At 46.3% G+C, this 14,787-nt stretch overlaps 1 protein-coding gene across 2 annotated transcripts in view; it reads left to right on the forward strand.

Moving 5' to 3' along the window:
* Positions 1-14,787, forward strand: part of ARMH4 (armadillo like helical domain containing 4) — a 114,465-nt gene that overhangs the window by 7,087 nt on the left and 92,591 nt on the right. For both annotated transcript variants that reach the window (XM_008170941.4, XM_065593841.1), the window contains exons 2-4: positions 4,980-6,432; positions 9,432-9,680; positions 11,653-11,883. In XM_008170941.4, the coding sequence (XP_008169163.2) occupies positions 4,995-6,432; positions 9,432-9,680; positions 11,653-11,883 (1,918 nt within the window). In that variant the 5' untranslated portion in view covers positions 4,980-4,994. The remainder of the gene's footprint in view (positions 1-4,979; positions 6,433-9,431; positions 9,681-11,652; positions 11,884-14,787) is intronic.

A 14,787-nucleotide genomic window follows, 5' to 3' on the forward strand; every position in this document is an offset into this window, starting at 1 on the left:
ATTTTGAACAGGAAAGGTGTTTTGCAGTCCAGACAGCAAGAAAAGGTGCAGTGAAAAGAGAAAAGTGAGGATTCAGCAGTGTTGTCAATTCTTGTGATTTTTATCACAGGCCTCATGATATTTGATGTTTCACTTAAAGCACTAGCTCCTGAGTCATGTGAATACGTAAGAACCTAAAGAAAATAGTTTAATTAAAATAAAACAGTTTTTAGCCCTCATGTGTGCAAAGAAAAGCTTGAAAATGTGATGTGAGTGTACCCTAGAGGCTCAAAAACCAGAAGGCAAATAAAAAGATCTCCAAATATATTATTAAAAAAGCCCTCATGAATTGTAAGGCAATTTCATGATTTTGGATGTTGGGGGTTGGTAATAATGGGGTTGTGGGTATCCTTTCTAAAATTAAAAATGCACGCTTCAGAATACCGTAAGATCTGTAAGGTTACTCTTGTATAGTTGTCAGTATTGGCTTTCAAGGAATGTTTTAGAGTAGACCCTAGAATCACTTCACTTTCCTTGATTGTTTTAAACATCCTTATAGGAGTGTGGGTGGGAGGAAGGGAGAGGCATGTGTTTTGTGGTGGTGGATGTGGGTGAGGTAAAGTGAAGAAGACAATCATGGTTGTAATATTGCAAAGGTAGACTAAGAATTTAACTAGTAATTTCCTGGCTTTTTAATGGTTGTGTTAGTGGTCTATGCACTTAAGAATCCTTAACTAGTTTTTAACAGTTTTTTTACTTTTCCGTTTGGTGGACTGTGAGGGTATATCTACACTACGAAATTAGGTCGAATTTATAGAAGCTGGTTTTATAGAAATCGGTTTTATACAGTCAATTGTGTGTGTCCCCACATAAAATACTCTAAGTGCATTAAGTCGGCGGACCGCGTCCACAGTACCGAGGCTAGCGTCGACTTCCAGAGCGTTGCACTGTGGGTAGCTATCCCACAGTTCCCGCAGTCTCCGCCGCCCATTGGAATTCTGGGTTGAGATCCCAATGCCTGATGATGCAAAAACAGTGTCGCGGTGGATTCTGGGTACATGTCGTCAGGCCCCTCCCCCTCCGTCAGAGCAACGGCAGTCAATCGATTCATGCCTTTTTACGTGGGGTTACCTGTGCAGACAACATACCACGGCAAGCATGGAGCCCGCTCAGCTCAGCTCACCGTCACCATATGTCATCTGGGTGCCAGCAGACGTGGTACTGCATTGCTATACAGCAGCAGCTAATTGCCTTTTGGCAGTAGACGGTGCAGTATGACTGGTAGCCGTCATCGGCGATCTGGGAGCTGGCAGACGTGGGGCTGCATTGCTATACAGCAGCAGCTCCTTGCCTTTTGGCAGTAGATGGTGTATTACGACTGCACTGACCAGGGACAGAGACTTTGGGGGTTGTTGGACTTTTGGGACTTTGGGTGGTTGCTGGACCCAAGAAACTTTGGGGGTGTTGGACTTTGGGGACTCTGGGTGATTTTTGGGTTGCTGGATTCAAGAACCAAAGGGAAAAGGACACGGTCCAATTTGCTGGGGTGGGTCTTTTGCTCATGGTTTGTGTTATGAATCCTGTTTGTGGTGTTTCTTCCAATTTAATGCTGATGTCATTTACCTCATGTTAGTAAACATTTTCTGCTACACTCAGACTCCGTGCTTGCAAGAGGGGAAGTATTGCCTCCTAGAGGCGCCCGGGGGATGGTATGTAATTGTCCCAGGTCACTGGGTGGGGGCTCGAGCCGGTTTTGCATTGCGTTATTGAAACAGAACCCCTAGATACAGAACCCGGCCCTTGTTGCTGCCAACTTAGATGGGCAGAAAGGTTACACATGCTTGCTTTTAAACCATGTGTAATATTTACAAAGGTACACTCACCAGAGGTCCCTTGTGTGCCCTCAGGGTCTGGGAGCACGCCTTAGGTGAGTTCGGGGGTTACTGGTTCCAGGTCCAGGGTGATAAACATATGATAAACATATCCTGGCTGTTGGGGAAACCGGTTTCTCCGCTTCCTTGCTGTGAGCTATCTTCATTGTCTTCTTCATCATCTTCCTCGTACCCCGAACCTGCTTCCCTGTTGCGTGATTCTCCATTGATGGAGTCAAAGCACATGGTTGGGGTAGTGGTGGCTGTACCCCCTAGCATGGCATGCAGCTCCGAGTAGAAGTGGCATGTTTGCGGCTCTCCCACGGACCTTCCTTTTGCCTCTCTGGCTTTGTGCTAGGCTTGCCTTAGCTCCTTAATTTTCACGCGGCACTGCTGTGCGTCCCTGTTATGGCCTCTGTCCTTCATGGCCTTTGAGACTTTTTCTAATATTTTGCCATTTCGTTTATTGCTACGGAGTTCAGCTAGCACTGATTCGTCTCCCCATATGGCGAGCAGATCCCGTACCTCCTGTTCGGTCCATGCTGGAGCGCTTTTGCAATCCTGGGACTCCATCATGGTTACCTGTGCTGATGAGCTCTGCGTGGTCACCTGTGCTCTCCACGCTGGGCAAACAGGAAATGAAATTCAAAAGTTCGCGGGGCTTTTCCTGTCTACCTGGTCAGTGCATCTGAGTTGAGAGTGCTGTCCAGAGCGGTCACAATGAAGCACTGTGGGATAGCTCCCGGAGGCCAATAACGTCGAATTCCGTCCACACTACCCCAAATCCAACCCACAAAGGCCGATTTCAGTGCTAATCCCCTCGTCGGAGGTGGAGTAAAGAAACCGGTTTAAAGGGCCCTTTAAGTCGAAAAAAAGGGCTTCGTCGTGTGGACGTGTCCAGGCTTAATTCAATTTAACGCTGCTAAATTCAACCTAAACTCGTAGTGTAGACCAGGCCTGAGTACTGTTATTATATATTTGCCTTGTGGTAATAGCTATCCACCCCAGTCAGAGCTCTGTTATACTGTACACAAAAATACTAAACAAAAATACAGTCCCTGCCCCTAAGAGCTTAGCATGTGATGATATACAATAGATGGATGCAACAAACAGAGAGAGGAGGGAACACAAGGTAACAGTCCAATCTAGTATAATAAGCAGCTATCTCAGCACAGCCACCAACTGCCTAGCCATTTTATATACATATGTACAAGTGTGTCTGTATTTTTTAATGTATAAAACCACAAAATACTATGTTAAAAGAACATTATTAAGGTTGTAAAGTCAATCACTCAAAAGTTAGGAAATGCCAAGCTAGGGGTGTCTGTGCAATCTTCATGCATTCCCCTTGGGTGTATGCATTATGATAATTCCATGACTATATAGTATTTTTTCCACAGAACTCCAGCCTTCTTGCTTATCCAGTCACAGCCTCCCCTCCACCCATCTCCCAGTTGCAGTCTCCTTGCCCCGCCACTTCCAATTTCTCTCCCTGCCCACCTCCAGTCCACGTATCACCAGACTCCTTTTCCCAGTCTACTCTTCCCCCTCCTGAGGCTGCCTCGTGTCCAGTCTCTGCATTTGAATCAGGCACCTTTTCCTCCTTGCCGCATGGGTGCCAGCAGAGGATCATTGAGAACTCAGGAGAGAGAGGTTCCCTGCTGTCTGTTCCAGTGCCTGGCCCCATCCTGGCCTGGAGCCAGTGATGCTGGAACAAGGGATGTTGGGGGTGCAGCCTCACCCCCTGGCTTGAAGTAGTAATAACAAACACAAAATATATGGTTTCCATCGTCAGCACCCCCACTATAAAAATTGTTCCCGCAACTCTGGTTGGATCACCCATGACAGGGGAAGTTCAACTTTGCCCCTGTGGCCCCGGGCTGGAGGGAGCATGCTTACTCATTCTGTGGGGATGTCCCACCATGTACAGTCTGGTCAACCGTAGGAGCTGAGAGAGGCTAGCATGCTCAGTGAGAGCAGAGTCTTTAGAGATTTTAGCAGCTAAAATACAATGAGTCTCTATTGAGCTTATACAAATTGCAATTTTTTTTCAAACACTTCTAACTTGGCCAAATTAGGGTGGATTTTTACGGGGTCAGCAAAAAGCACATCTCTGACACACAGGCCAATTCCTGCTGTATTTCACGTTCCTGCTCCAAAGCCTCGGAGTGCTAGAGCTTCTCAAAGAAAAAGCCAACAGAGTGTTTTTAACATGGGGAAAACAATGCATTTTCCCCTCATTCTCGGAAACAGCAGAACCATTTAGGCTGAAATTTTCCCCAAAAATTCAACTTGAGGCAGACATGGCATGTAAAATTTCAGCCCAAATGGTTAAAATTTGGCAAAGTTATAAGTGGCTGAAAACAAGTCTGATAAAGGGAAGTGTCTGGCAACCTTCAAAATAGGCAGCATTACCTGTTCTGCCTATTGTGTGTATATAACATTTCTATATTTCAATAGATCGTATTAGGATTACTCTTCTATCACACAGCATGGTGGGCATGTGTATACATACATACACATGTTGCCTGATAGTCTGCAGGAATTTTTGTAACCAGATATTCAGAGTATATTTCACCACTGGGAGAACAATGATACTTAGCATTGAGGTAGCATTTTATATCTTCAAAGTGGTTGTGATACATTAAGGCCTGACCAAGCAAAGCACATAAGTATGTGCATAATTTTAAGCATGGGAACAGTTCCACTGACGTAGGTGGGGTTACTGACATGCTTAATATTACACACATACTTGCGTCCTTTGCTGGATCAGAGCCCAATTGGTTAATCTTCATCACACCCTGTGAGATGGGTATATACTGTATGCTGAGCGTGTCAATGTCAAAAGTGGCTGAGAACTCAGGAGTATATGTCTCTAGGTACTAGAGCACACAGAAATAAAATGAAACCCAGAATGCAGCAGGAATGAGTGAAATAGGTTGTGTTTATAGCAGGGATGGAAAAAAAGTGGCAGTTCCTGACTGGCATCCTCACCACAAATTACCTTAGAGAGTATTAACCTGTCCCATTGTCAAGGTGACCCACTTACCTGCATTTATCTTAATTTAAAGTGTTCATTTGAAGCATGTAAAAGTGACACATTTGTATATTGTGTTTTTCTTTTCCTAGGACTCACTTTCTGAAATGATCAACTCTGCAAATTTCTGGGCACATCTTTCTTCCGATATGAGCAGATCAATAGGATTTCACATTTGCATGGTCCTATGCAGCATTCTGCTCAGCTCCACCAGCCTGCAATGTCTAACCTTTCAGAAACTGGAGAAAGACACAGTACGGGTCCAACAAACTGCACTGGCAGGGAATGGGCTAGAAGACAAGAGGATGAGCATGCAAAGCTTGGAAAATAACGTAGGCCCTTCTGAGCAATCGACCAGTGTTGCTGTCTCAGAAGAGCCATCTGGAGTGTCAACAGAGCCATCTGGGACTTCATTAAACAAGATCTTCACTGCTAAAGGAGAAACACAGCACACAAGTCTTAGTGATAATCTTTTCATAGGCAGTCAGAGCCTCGATGTTTACCCCCCTACAGTGTCAATGGTTGTGGCAGATGAAAGTGAGTTCAGTCCCACTGACTCAAGCAAAGAGGCGAGTGAAAATGGGCTACTGAAGGCCATGCTAACTACAGCTTTGACTACTCTCAATCCGGACATTGAGGCTGATGTGCTCAGTAGTACTGTGTCCAAGACGACAGTAGGGGGTAGCACAGAGGCCGGACATAGTTTTATTAGTGACCTGGATAAGCATTTTTTTAGGATGGATGCTATAGAAGGAGGGAAGAAGGCAGATGGTAGTTCCGACCTCTCAGCTACACCCCAGCTTAGCAATGAAGAATTGCCAACTCTGCACCCCAGAACCCAAAACTTAGAAGTGGTGAGTGACTACCCCACAAGCCCTTTACTTTTGGCTCATCAAACAGCTGATTCTGAGCCTGGAACACTGAAGCCAAATGTAGGGAGCCCTTTGCAGTTGACAGATGCCCGTGCCTCTGCCCTCACTGCGAAACAGACATTTGTATCCACTGATGCCTCCCTAAATTTGGAAACAAAAATGGACAGCAGCCAAGGAAGCTTGCGAGTGGCAGCTAGTGCTGTCACAGGCGCTCCAGCCGTCTCTATACTGAGTGATGATTGGGATGATACAAAATTAGGAACTATAAGTCAGGTAAGAGGCTCAAAGCATGAGGAGGAAAAACAGAACGATGTGATAGCGGAACCTCCTTGGACAACGGGAGGAGAGGATGATGAAGATGATGTGAAAAGAGGCATGCCGTTTACAGCTTCTGCATATGCAACAACCGTGAAACTAGAAAAAAACATGTACACTGGGCCAGCACAGGTGTCCATGCAGGGGGAGGTGATGCCAACAGTTTCCTCTGGCCAAACTTCTGTTTATCTCACAAGTCCCTTGGCAGAAGCTGAAGTGACTGCTATAAACACAAAGGAAAATACAGAACCAGTCACAATGGATGATAGGAAAAGTGTCATCTTGTCATTGCCAGAGACTGTTACTATGACGGACACAAAATCCAATATCTTCCTTACCCTGGGAAATTCATTAAAAGGTAACTTGCCTACCCACATTGAAATAAAAACCTACACTTGCTCTCCAGCATGGCTATTGGGAGAAGCACCTTTGTTATTGATTTGTCTCCTTAAAATCAAAGAACAAAAGCGAACAAAGATGGCTTTGATTTATAGCTAGAGGCTAACCTGCATCTGCAGTATAAATGTTTAAAGGGATGTTGTTATACATTTTTGTGCCTGCTATAGCGATGAGTAACAGCTAAGATTGCTAGAAATGAATGAAATGACTAAATATACTTTTTCTGTGCATTTTGAGCTTTTGACAGCACCTCGTGTATAATCATAGAATCATAGAACTGAAAGGGAGGTCATCTAGTCCAATCCCCTGCAGTCATGACAGGCCTAAGTATTATCTAAACCATCCCTGACAGGCATTTGTCTGCCCTGCTCTTAAAAATCTCCAATGATGGAGATTCCACAACTTCCTTAGGCAATTTATCCCAGTGCTTAACCACCGTGACAGTTAGGAAGTTTTTCCTAATGTCCAACCAGTTTCAGTCTTTTGTTGATGATCAGTTCAAGCCTCCCACACTGAGGTGAGATCACTCTCATGCACTGAGCTGATGTGTATGCTCTACCTCATGCCCTGGGGAGAGAATGTTTACCAGCAACAGAAGCAGCAAAGCTGAAACTGAAAAGGCAGAAGCAGATGGACACATGGGGGTTAGAGCTGTGCCCGAGTGTCTGATGAATTTTCTCTCGATATAACCATCACTGGGGGGAGGAGAAAGAAAAAAGAAATATAAAAACTGTTTTAAGGAGACTTTTAAAAAATTCTGTGCATAGAACACCATTTATATACTATCAAAAACTTGGGTGGGGGCGTTTGTTAGTAAAAAATTCAAGTTGACACTGTCCCTTTAGTGTATGGGGGTTTGTGTGTGTTTGTGTATTCCTGCATTCACTGTTCCATGAGGTAGGAACTTCGGAGCTTCTACTGGCGCCATTCAGTCTATGGGCCAAATTCAGCCCTGGCGTAAGCAAGTGCAACTCCAGCTGTCTTCTGGGGTCGTACCTGTCTTTACATTGTGTGATGGCTGTAAACTTAAACTCAAGTGCTGGGGGTGTGAACACCGTGAAGCATCTTCAAGCCAGGTACAAATGTTTCTGTAGTCAGTTTTGCCTGTAGCCTGTGACTTTGGAGAATCTGAAGGCTCAGTGCAATGATTCCACTGGAGCAGCAAGAGCAGGTAATGGAGGGCCTGGAGCCACTGAGGTTGGGATAGATAATGTGGGAATGGAAGAGTTGTTGACCTTCAGCCTCCTAGTCCTGGAGCAATTGCTGCTGTTCAAGAAGTTTGCAGACAGCTCAAAATTCTGTGTTCTGGCTCCGATTCATTGGCAGTTTTTGTGAGCTTGCAGAGGCTCTGGTTCTAGGTTAGAATTGAGTCACATTGGGAAAACTGCCTGGGCAAGGAGTGCACTGAAAATGAGAAAGAAAACAGATTCCTTCCATGGAACAGTGCAACGGTGCTTTTTCATGCAATGAACAGTGGATGCTGCTGCTATTATTTGTTGTTGTTATTTTATTTCTTAGTATTACTGTAGTGCCTAGAAACCCTAGTCCTGGGGTAGGACCACATTGTGATAAGTCCTGTACAAACTCAGCCTTCCCACCTCAAGATGTGCAAAAAACTTGACACCCCACCTCTGCGCCTGGAAAACAAAACAAAGACAATGTTTGTGTTTTGATTCTGCTTTTACAGGAGTTTAGTATCAGTGGGGTAGCTGCGTTAGTCTGTATCCTCGTTGTTTTTACAGGAGTTTGTTAATCCATTATGTTTAAGGCTAAGATTTTGTCACACATATTTTTAGTAAAAGTCACCGACAGGTCACGGGCAATAGAGAAAAATTCACAGAAGCCTGTGACCTGACCGTGTCTTTTTTTGAAAATATGCATGACAAAATGGGGAGCTGTGGAGTCCCCACAGCACCCGCAGCAGCTGCAGGGGCCCTGGCTTGGAGTTCAGGAGGCCCCCACCACCTGTGGCTAGGAGATCCAGGGGCCCCTGCTGCCTGTAGCAGCTGGGAGCTGCGGGGTACCCCCTGCTGGCAGTGGCTCAAAGCTCCAGAGGGCCCCCACTGCCCGCGGTGGCTGGGATCTCCGGGGTACCCCCTGCCCGCGGCGGCTCAGAGCTCCTGGTGGCCCCACCGCCTGTGGTGGCTGGGAGCTGCGGGCTACCCCTCTCACCCGGGAGCTGTGGGGTATCCCCACTACTCACGGTGGCCAGCAGCTGTGGGGTACCCCCACCACTCCTGGCAGCTTGGAGCTCGGGGGCCACACAGGTGGTGGGGGTACCCCGCAGTTCCCAGCTGCTGCTGCTGGTGGGGCCCCCGGGAGATCTGAGCCACCGCGGGCTGAAGTCACAGAGGTCTCTGGAAGTCACGGATTCCATGAGTTCCGTGACCTCCGTGACAAAAGCGTAGACTTAATTATATTCTGTAATCACAATGAATTATTGCTCTAAACTGGTTCCCTTTGTTTATTGCTCTGTGGATTATCCCAAATAATAGAGCTAGTAATGTGTAAAAATACCTGTGGTGGTATGTTTTGTTTTATTTTAAGATACTTTTTCCAGAATTGGGGGGGTTTAATACATTTTTGAGAGCTGATTATTGATCTTTTACTAATCACTTAGGGCCTGATTCTGCCAAGCTCATTCACACTGAAGAGTGCTTTAGGTTCTAGTCCTACTCTGAGCGCCTCACAGAGCTCATTGCAGGCTCAAGGCCTTATTTAGTTATTAGTTGCATTTATCTGAAGGGAGCTCCATGTGGAGTAAGGGTGGCAGAATTGGACCCTTATAGGATAGGAAAAAAACCAAACCCTTTAGTTGTTCCCATTCAATATTTCTTTTACCTCTTCCTTTTTGCTTTAAATTTCTTGTAACTTTTTTGGCTAGGGAGTTCCGCAATTAATATACAAGAAGTCGGTGGTAATTTTCAAAATCAAAGCTGAAAAACGTTACTGCCATAGGTGTTACCCAAGAGACGATGACAGCCAGTCAAGAAACTGATGCCACCTTGCCAGTCATGACACCAGCATGCTTTGCTGTACACGAGCCCACAAGCGAAGCAAGCGTGACAGAGGAAGAAAGCAAGGGGGCAACCCTGATACCGACTGTTTCTAGTGGAGCCCAGCTGTCGAAAAAGTCAGAACACTCAGCCACTACTGTCGCCTTTACTGCCACCCATTTGTCTATTGCAAAAACCCCAGATGCCGAAGGTAGGGTTTTCTGCTTTCATTTCATCTATAAGCTTTACTTTTTTCTTTAGGATAAATAAAATATTACTGATCTTGTTGTTCCTGTGCCAGAAACAACTTTAATTGAGATGTCTCGTGCTGCACACTATCAGCTCACTATTCTCATTGCAAAACAAGCTTGCCCTGCTAGAATATTTGTGGTGTATTCTCCTCCTCTCCATGGATTGGTTCGGTTGTTCTGGGGTCCTGTCTACCCTACAAAAATCACAATATTTTGTAATTTGGCTATGGCCAAACTATGTTGTAACATATTTTTGGCTTGCTACTGTGACTGGGGAAAAAACCCTGTTTACAGTCGTATTAGAGAACCAGGTTTTAACCTTGGTAGATACCTAGATTAAAACCTGGTTCTCTAACAGAACTGATTTTTCGTCTCCTCACAAGCAAGAATCAACCATCATATAACATGCTTTAGCCACAGCTAGGTTTAAATACGGTGATTTGGGTGCGGGCAGAGTGACACCAGAGACTTCAGCTAGAGCAGAAGGTGGTTGCTGGCTTTCGTGAGTGAGGGTTCAGGGAGCACCCTATCCTTGTGCTCCTCCCAGATTGCCAGTTCTTTTCAGAGGCATTGGCCTTTGTCTTCCAGTCCCTAAGTGGTTTGTGTCCTTGCTTCCCTAGCCATCACTCCTCTTAAACATGTCAGGGTATGCAGGCTTCTTGGCAGTGTGTTATGGGCAAGGAGATCAAAGGCAGCTGAGGTGGAGTTCATGGTAGTCAGATGTGTCAGATTAGCCTTCCTCTGATGCAGCCACGCAGGGGCGCAGAGGAATGTAAGAACTGCCCATGTCTTCTGTGTTAGTGCTGCCTCAGTAGTGGCTCTGGGTGCAGGGGGAAGAGCAAGGACTCTGCTCCTGATACTCTCACCCACAAACTAATGGGTGGAGAAGGATGGAGAGTGAGCAGGGATGCTCCTCCCACCTGCCCTAGCACAGCTGGGAGCTCTTCCTTGGACAATATGGCTACAGTCTCTCCTTCCTTGGGACTGAGCCCAAAGGGATGTGAGACTAATTACTAGCCTTTTGTTGTGGGGAATTATTGAAAGAGCTTTATCTTTGGCAGGCATTTGATGGGATTTTCTTTTCTGTATCTACTGGGTTTCCTGATGGACCTTCTAAAGCCTTTAGGGCTGGATTCTGGCTCCCCCAGAAGCACGCCCTAGGGGTGGTATAGAGCTGCAGGAGGACTCCTTGCTAACTTAACCAGAATTCCTACTGGCATCAGCCAGGGAGTGCACACCCACTGCATGAGAAACTCCGTCACCCTTGCAAAGAGCGCGGCCTCGGTTCCCCTTCACACCAAGCTAGTGCTGCAAAACTAACTAACCAAAAATCCAGCCAAGGCGTTAATACAGTAGAAACCACTTATAATGAAACACCACCAATGGCAAATCTAGCCAGGGAGTCTCCTTTTGCTTTGGTGCTCTACAGTGTGAAAACTGCCGTTTGGGTCAGAGTGAGATTGTTTGGTAGGAAAAAATGACTCCTTTCTAAAAACAATGACTCCTTTTTAAGAGTTCCACTGTAATTAATTTGCTACTAGAGTTTAATTATAAATTTATCATCCCTAATATTTTATCTCTGCAATAAACAATTAGATCTGTTTCTTGGTTCATAACTTGATTTATGCCTTTGAAGTGCTCCGATCTTGCCTCAGTGTAGTGACTGGCATCTCCAGAAGCAACATAAAGTAAAACTAACAGAAGGCTTGTTGCAGGAGATCTCCCACACGCAGAGAGCTGTCCCTCGGGGACTACTGGGTTTCATTCATTGCACCATCTCACAGAGAGAGCTTTGTGCATAAATGATAACGGAATTTAGTAATTCCTTTTTGTTTAGAGTTAAGCCTCCCTTTAAGAATGAATTCTTTAATAATTACTGGTATTAATGCTGCAATAATTATCGTGGTGGGTATTTATGCTTCCTGTTTTCAGTAGTCTTAACAGACCTGGTCACTGTCTCAGATGAGGAAGCAGTCACTGCTCTTCCCGAATCCTCAGAGACCCTCGCTGGAATGAGAATGCAGGTGGAGGAGCTGACCAGCAGAACTGCGACCCTAGCAACCCCAGCTTTGATGGCATCTTCTGTAAGGAGAACTGTTGTTCCATCTGTGAGGCGGATTAGCACAGCTGTCACCTACGGATTGGACCGGCTGGAGTCGGAAGGTACACACGCTCTGAAGGCTAGCATGCAGGCTGGTTTGGTGTGAGATGGTGCGCCTGGGTTAGGATGTGGTACTTGATTTTTCTTCACTTTTGTAATTTTGCCTGGGAGACAGATCTATGTACATTTCTTACAGGTGCAAATAAGGAGAAACAGGAAAATGTATCCCCCTTTCCCAGGGACACAATGGACAATTAACACTGTGCATTGTGCAACTGAGCATAATTATTGATTTTTTTGATAGAACTGTATGCTGGAACAACTTGAAGTGCGGGGGAGGAGGAACATTCCACGACATCCCAGTACTACTTGTTATTGGTGATGATAACCAATGGTGTAAAGGCTCATTTTGGTGCCTCTATCCCGCACAAGTAACACAATGACCATAATAATGTATTTAAAACTATATTCAAGCAATTTGAGCCCCCCCATATTGAAACCCAGTGTCTTCTGCAAAGAGATACTGTTAACGCTCCTGAACAGCATAAGGCAAAAGAGACAATCTTGAGCCCTGGGTGCCTCGCAGTCATAGAATCATTGAATATCAGGATTGGAAGGGAACTCAGGAGGACATCTAGTCCAACCCCCTGCTCAAAGCAGGACCAACCCCAACTAAATTATCCCAGCCAGGGCTTTGTCAAGCCTGACCTTAAAAACCTCTAAGGAAGGAGATTCCACCACCTCTCTAGGTAACCCATTCCAGTGCTTCACCACCCTCCTGGTGAAAAAGTTTTTCCTAATATCCAGCCTAAACCTCCCCCACTACAGCGTGAAACCATTACTCCTTGTTCTGTCATCTGCCACCACTGAGAACAGTCTAGATCCATCCTCTTTGGAACCCCCTTTCAGGTAGTTGAAAACAGCTATCAAATCCCCCCTCATTCTTCTCTTCTGCAGACTAAACAATTCCAGTTCCCTCAGCCTCTCCTCATGATTAGTGGGCTGGAGCACATGACTTATTTTTGTTGTCCTCCGCTGGACTCTTTCCAATTTTTCAACATCTTTCTTGTAGTGTGGGGCCCAAAACTGGACACAGTACTCCAGATGAGGCCTCACCATTGCCGAATAGGGGGGAATGATCACATCCCAAGATCTGCTGGCAATGCCCCTACTTATACAGCCCAAAATGCCGTTAGCCTTCTTGGCAACAAGGGCACACTGTTGACTCCTATCCAGCTTCTCGTCCACTGTAACCCCTAGGTTCTTTTCTGCAGAACTGCTGCCTAGCCATTCAGTCCCTAGTCTGTAGCAGTGCATGGGATTCTTCTGTCCTAAGTGCAGGACTCTGCACTTGTCCTTGTTGTCCCAGTTCAGGGAGAGGGGGGTGTTTAAAAAGATCCATATTGGTGCAACGAGAAATTAGTTAAATCTTGAAGAGCCAGCGCTGCCCTTCAGTGCTTAATTTGTAACGAAAGGGGCTCAAGCAATGTTTTTACTTTCGTAACTGACGCGGCAAGCCCAGAGGTGCTGGGGCTATGAACTGCCAAGCCTCGAAGTGCCGGGGCTCAAATTAAGCACTGCTGCCCTTCCTCTGAGCCCACCCCTTATGATCGCCTCCAGTATTGCTCACCCTCACCCCTTCCATGGCATCCATTCTACCAGCCACTCCCGCTCCTCTGCTGCTCTCCATCCTCCCTTTTCGATTCCTTGATCTCTGCCTTTCCTCTACCCTCACACCTTTGGCTGCCCTCTCCCACTGTTAGGACTGCCTCACCCAATCCCAGGCCTGTATCTCCCCTCCCCTTTGCTATCTCTTCTCCTGCTGTGCTGAGCTCTGCGGGATGAAACATTGTGACTGCGCCATCATTGTCCCTTCAGCTCTAATTAAGTCCCCGGACCGCTCCTGAAACCTCCCTCCCTGTCTCTCATTCTCGATCCAGGATCTTCCCTCATTACTTTAAAGACAGGACTGACACCATTCAGGAGGCAGGTACCATTCCCCTCTCCAGGCTGTTCTCCTTCACTCCAGTCTCCCACATCTCCCTCCTTTTGTCTGCTTCAGCACTTTTCCTTCCCATGTTCTACGCTATCATGATCCATCCCTTCCCTGGACTTTCTCCCCAATCCCCAGCTTTCAAGCGTGTTTTTATTTTCCTTACTACCATCCCATATCCCATCTCCTGATTACCTCCAAGGGAATCTGGCCTGTTCTTTTGGCAATACAAGGTGTAGTGTGTGTGAGGGGGTGGGGGAGTGGAGCTTAGAAAAAACAACAGGAGTTTAGGGAAGGTTAAGGGGTGGAGTATTTAGGGGAAAGTGAGTGGGTTCAGAATAGGCAAGGTGTGGTTAGGGGATGAAGGTTCAAAGTGGACCTGGAATGACTCATTTCCAGACTCTTTAAAAGTTGTGGGTCTCTTGAAGTTGTAGCATTTTTGTCCTGGGCGGGGGGTGTTTAACTGCACTCGGATCCTTCACTCTGCCTGCATAGGGATAAATGAGCCTGTTTTCTGCTGTGAGAAACCCTTTCTATTGGGCTTCCGCCTGTTCCCTTTAAACAACCCGAGACCTAGCTCAGTACCTCATTCAGTTATAAGAACAAAGTTCCTGAAATGCATTCATACCAACTACTGATACGGTCAGTAGCTGCAAGCGGCTTCCTTAATGACTACATCAACCTACAAACCTGAGGGTCTATTGGCTCCATCACGCAACTGTGTGGGATACCCAGTTTCTAAGCAACGAAGTCATCTCTCTCAGTGTGGTACATGGCTGTGGCTGAGTAGGCAGCTCTGGACCGGGTTATCAGACAGTTCACCACTGGTCAGCCAGGATTTTTGAGGTTAACCTCATGGGCAGCGGGTGAAGCCCTTGGGGATGCTAGCCCCCTGCCTTGCTTCTTCTGGCCGAGGCCCCGCCCCTACTCACTGCTCTCAGCCCTCCCCATGTCCCCGGCCAGGGTGGGGGTG

This window comes from Chrysemys picta, chromosome 4, assembly GCF_011386835.1.
Source record: "Chrysemys picta bellii isolate R12L10 chromosome 4, ASM1138683v2, whole genome shotgun sequence".
In the NCBI taxonomy this organism is placed as follows: Eukaryota; Metazoa; Chordata; order Testudines; family Emydidae; genus Chrysemys; species Chrysemys picta.